Here is a 5,329-nt window from a genome sequence, read left to right as displayed (position 1 = left end):
ACATGCTGTAATCAGATTTACACTGATTATATCCTAACTCTAGCAGAACAGATTTCAGTTTGAAGTTCCATTGTCTACTAGCTTGTTTAAGCCCATATAGAGACTTTTCAAGCTTGCAAACCTGACCCGGAGCTATCGCAAGACCTTCGGGGGGTTTCATGTACACTTCCTCATCAAGCTTACCATGCAGAAAAGCAGTATTAACATCAATTTGCTTCAAATGCCATCCCTTGACAGCAGCCAGTGCCAAAACAACCCGCAGTGTTCCTAGCTTGACAACGAGACTAAACGTGTCTTTATAGTCAATTCCGGGGACTTGAGTGAACCCCTTTGCCACGAGACGAGCCTTGTGTCGCTCAACACTACCATCAGGGTGATATTTAACCTTAAAGATCCACTTACAACCAATCGCCTTCTTACCACTCGGAAGGGAAGTCAATGTCCAGGTTTTGTTCTCATTCAGAGCATCCAATTCAGCTCGGATGGCCTCTCGCCAACAAGGTTCAAGTATGGCATCTTCATAGCATTTGGGCTCAATGTTCAAGATAGCTAATGAGTATGCACTATGCATGGGTGAAAGAGATTTGTATGATAAAAACTTTGAAATGTGATATCGTTGATTGGAAGAAGTTTCTCTGTTGTGATTATTAGTAATATTCATGCATTTATAATCTTTTAAGTATGTTGGTGGTTTACTAATGCGTGATGATCTTCTTGGTGTGGGGTGAGAAGATGGTGATACATTGTGATGTTGAATATTTGAATGAGTGGGTTGTGCATGCAATGCTGAACTCGAGGATTCAATATCTGTGGGCTGTGTGGCAGTGTGTATGTGTGGTGTAGGTTGACTAGTGTAGAGTGGATTGGAAGCAGGGGTGTGCAGATCGGTTATGTGTTGGTCAAATAAATCATAATCATGCATGACGTGGGGTGTATTATGTTGCTGAAAAGCTGGTTCTTGGTGAGAATCAATAGGCAACTGAGATGAAGCAATATATGGAAAATGATTTTCATAGAATTTGACATATCGAGACACAAAAATTTATTTTGAAATCAGATCAAGAAGCACATAACCTTTGGTACCCTCCCTGAAACCGAGGTGAACACATTTTCTTGAACGAGGGTCCAATTTTGTTCTGCTATTCTTGATCGTGCTTGCATATGCTAAACAACCAAATACTCTAAGGTGAGAGATATAGGGGAGTGATTTATGCAGTACTTCAAACAGAGATTTTTCATGTAAACGAGGTGTGGAAATTCGGTTTATCAAATAGACTGCGTGGATCACTCCAAAACTCCAATAACACTTAGGTATTTGGGCGTGGAACATAATGGCCCTTGCCACAGCCAAAATGTGTTGATGCTTTTGGTCAACAACACCATTTTGCTGTGGCGTCTCAATGCATGACCTTTGGTGCAAAATTCCAAATGAAGCATAAAAGGTTGGCATTAAAAATTCAGGACCATTGTCAGTCCGAATAATTTTTACAGATTTTTCAAATTGGTTTTTGACAAGTTTAACAAAATTTTGCACCAAAGATGCTGCTTCAGCCTTAGACTTCATCAAATTTATCCAAGTAAATATGGACTTGTCATCCACTATAGTGAGAAAATATCTATGGCCATTAATAGACGAAATAGCAAGTGGTCCCCAAATATCAATGTGAAGCAAATCAAAATTATTATCAGAAACAGTATCACTTTGAGAAAAAGGCAATCTTCTTTGTTTTCCTAATTGACAAGAGTCACAAGGATGTTCATTTATTGTACAATCAATGAAATTGAAAGTTTGCTTCATAACAGCTAGTCTATTATTAGGAATATGACCTAATCTATCATGCCATAAATGCTGCATATGTGCTCTTTGTGTGGGTGCTGTGATATGATGTGCAGTATGATGTTCGCCAAGAGGGGCAATGCTGTGCTTATTTAGTGTGTATACACCATCAACAGAATTAGCAATACCAATCATCTTCTCTGTGTGTTTGTCCTGTATCTCACAGTTTATATCAGAAAAAATCATTTTACAATGCAATGATACAGTTAGCTTCGACACTGATATGAGTTTAAAATTGAAGGAAGGAATGTATAATGCATTGGTAAGATAAAGATATTCTGAAAACTTAATGGTTCCCACGATGCAGCTCACAGTGGAAGTACCATTAGGGAGTTTGACAATGATCGGACCAATTTCAAATGTTTCAGAAAAATTCCTGAGGCAATATGACACATGGTCAGTGGCACCAGTGTCTATTACCCAAGGTTTATACTTTTGTATGCAAACATTAAGAGCCTTTATGTGAGATTTAAAATGCAGAATATGTGTCACCTTACCATGAGGGGGTGGCTGAGGTTGAGTTAAAATGTGGTTCATGCTATGAATATGTTGCACTTCTTGCTTATTGAGTAAGGCCAGCAAAGCTTCCTTTTGTTCTGGAGTGAAATCGCTCCCTGTAGTCTTCTTCTCTTCCAACTGGGGGTGATTGAAACCGAGATCATCATTGCTCTCCTCGGTTTCTTCACCTGTGTTAAAGCAATTCATCATTGCTGGGGCAGAGTTCGTGTTTCTTTGCCTTAGATGAGGAGGAAGTCCGTGTTTCTTGTAACACGTATCTACTGTGTGTCCAGTTTTGTCACAAAACGAATACTGCATCATTGTTCTGCCTCCTCTGCCCTTCCCCCCAGCTTGAAACCTGCCTCCCCTACTTCTTCCTCTCCCTCTGCCTTGAGAAGGCATAACAGTGTTCAAAGAATTGGTAGGTACCGCCAAAATTTGAATGTCTGAAGTAGTTTCAAGGTTGAGGAACTGTCTCTCTTGTTGAGTAAGCTTGGAGAGCACCACATTCAGACTCGGCAACTTGTCCAAGAGCATGATCTGAGACCGCACATTAGAATATTGCTCATTCAATCCTCTCAAAAACTTCACAATTTTGTCTTCCTCCCTTTGACTTCTAATTACTCCTAGATCACATTGACACGTGATGCCACATTCACATGATGGTATTTGCCGAAAATTGTCAATTTCTTCTCAAATTGTTTTGAGTCTCGTGTAGTAGGATGTCACATCCAATTCGCCTTGTCTTAATGTGTATAGTTCTTCATATAATTCACCAACACGGTACCTATCCCCTTGATAATAGCGTTGTTTCAGATCAAGCCACAAATCACTAGCAAGATTGTTCCATGTTACACTTTGACGAATATCTGGACTAAGTGAAAGATTTATCCAGCCAATTACATAAGTGTTACACCTTTCCCATATTTCAAACAATGGATCTGTGCTCTCTGGTTTTTGTGATGCTTCCATCAACGAATTTTGTTTTGTTCTTTGATTTAAGTGCTATCCACATTTCTCTACTCCATGTACTATAATTCTGATCAGTAAGAACAACAGTAGTTATGGAGATACCTGGGTTTCTGATGGGTGAAGAAAATAGGCATTTGTTGGATCTTGAACTGGATTACTGGTTTTTGCGATGTGCGCTTGAATCGCTGATATCTGACTCAAAAATGATGCTATCTGATGCATATCCATGGTTCTTGAACCACCTGTCGAGCCTCCCAAACTTGAATCCGCCATTTCTGGCACAAATTCAATGAATTTTGGCGATGAGAATTCAGACCTTCTTCTCTTGATCTCGTTGATCGGAGTTGTTACCTCACTCTTTGATGAACATACGAAGAGATAAACACACTCTCATCAAACACTGTCGTGAGAGTCCAAGAGAAGAGAAGAAAAGAAATTTAGAAGAAGAAGAGATAAATCTGAGAAATTGAATTGAGAGGAGAGAAATTAGGTCAGAGAAATTAGAAAAAAAATTATTAATGTGAGGATACGAACGATTGTGGTGAATCGAGAAATTAGGTCAAAGACGATGTCGAAGTGAGAAGTGAAAGAACAATTGAATGGAGAAATCGAAACAAGAGATTAGAAGGGAATAGATTCATTATCAATTTTCTAGTCACAGATCAGAAACCAAGTTGTTCCCTCTTCAACCATGGCTTCCACGCTCACCGCACCATGTTGAAGGTGTGTGAGGGAAGAGATAAGGAAGTTCAAATTCAGAGCCAAAAGTGTTCACTTTCATTATGACTTCTCTCAAAGAAATGTTTTTCGTAACTCTTACAGCAACTAGCAAATGTATATATACTATACTAACCTGCACTAGCAAAACAGGAGAGAACTAACTAAAGCTAACTCATTATAAATACAACAAACAGCAGTATATATGTTATATCAGGTAATACCTTCAATTCCACAATTGCCACCAAACAACTATGAAAAAAGATATCCATGTTTTATGTTTTGGGTTGCTAACTTTCGATGCAAGGCTCTATCTAATCCATAGATCAAAGGGACTTAAATATATATATATATATATATATATATATATATATATATATATATATATATATATGTTGGATTCACTATATCTGTCCACATACTTGATGTAGCAGGACAATCCTTTAAAACGTGGATGAGAGTTTCTTGGTGTCCATTGCAGAGGTGGCAATTTGGGCAACTGCCAAAAAGCTAAGCTCTCCAACTAGCAGTTAATAATCTCTTATGTAGGACCATCCACATAAAACATTTAATTTGCTGTGGACCTTTCCAATTCCATATAATTTTTCAAGCCATTTCCTCCACCTCTCTGATCATTATCAAGCATAAAGTAGGCGCTTGCCACAGCAAAGTTTCCGTCACATGTTCCTCTCCAAAAACTTTTGTCTTCATCCATATAATCATTAGGAGGCAATAATACTCTTATTTTGTTAATAGAGTCATTGGGGAGAAATTATCTCAGAATATTTGTGTTCCACTCTCCGTTTGGAAGGGCGAAATCACGAATTTTGGCTTCCACTATATTGTCTGTGAGTTCAGTAGTTATCTTCATCTTGAGTATGTCTTCACCCTTTACCCAAAAAATCATTCTAAACCTCGCTTTTCGTCTGTTACCAATGTCATAACCTATATTAGTTTTCATACTCTCCCATGATTCAGCTAATTGTTTTTGGAGAGGAGAGTTTGAAGGGTGAGTTATGATGTTCTTGAAAAAGTTCTGACCCCTGCCATATTTAGCATAAATTAAATTGACCCACAACGATTCTTCCTCTGTCAAGATTCTCCATAGAGTTTTCATGAGGAATGCTCTATTCATCAAACTGAGCTTTCGAATCCCTAGTCCTCCTTAAACTTTCGGCTTGCACATTTTCTTCCTGCTAATAACATGCAATTTTCTATTATTATTCTCTTCTCCCTAAATAAAGCTTCTTTGGAGTTTTTCTATTTTCTTGCAAACTCCAATTGAAATCTTGGTGTGTGCCATAT

The 5,329-nt window shown here is 38.3% G+C and overlaps 1 protein-coding gene across 1 annotated transcript; it reads right to left on the bottom strand.

Annotated features, from left to right (window-relative positions):
• Positions 1 to 3,028: 3,028 nt before the first annotated feature.
• Positions 3,029 to 3,580, bottom strand: LOC140177419 (uncharacterized). The gene is made up of 2 exons (XM_072210518.1): positions 3,410 to 3,580; positions 3,029 to 3,340 (listed from the first exon to the last, which is right to left on the bottom strand). The coding sequence occupies exons 1-2, from the start codon at positions 3,578 to 3,580 to the stop codon at positions 3,029 to 3,031; spliced, it is 483 nt and encodes a 160-aa protein (XP_072066619.1).
• Between the last annotated feature and the right edge of the window lie 1,749 nt (positions 3,581 to 5,329).

Source organism: Arachis hypogaea, chromosome 13 (genome assembly GCF_003086295.3).
Source record: "Arachis hypogaea cultivar Tifrunner chromosome 13, arahy.Tifrunner.gnm2.J5K5, whole genome shotgun sequence".
NCBI classification, from domain to species: Eukaryota; Viridiplantae; Streptophyta; class Magnoliopsida; order Fabales; family Fabaceae; genus Arachis; species Arachis hypogaea.
The sequence above is the reverse complement of the archived record's forward strand: the minus strand, read 5'-3'. Positions and strand labels throughout refer to the sequence as shown.

What these genes read in the sequence shown, in the direction of transcription:
- LOC140177419 (XM_072210518.1), bottom strand. Translation starts at nt 3,580, where the DNA reads ATGGCGGATTCAAGTTTGGGAGGCTCGACAGGTGGTTCAAGAACCATG. An exon ending in TTCACCCATCAGAAACCCAG is followed by an intron (nt 3,341 to 3,409) that starts GTATCTCCATAA and finishes AAATGTGGATAG; the next exon opens with CACTTAAATCAAAGAACAAA.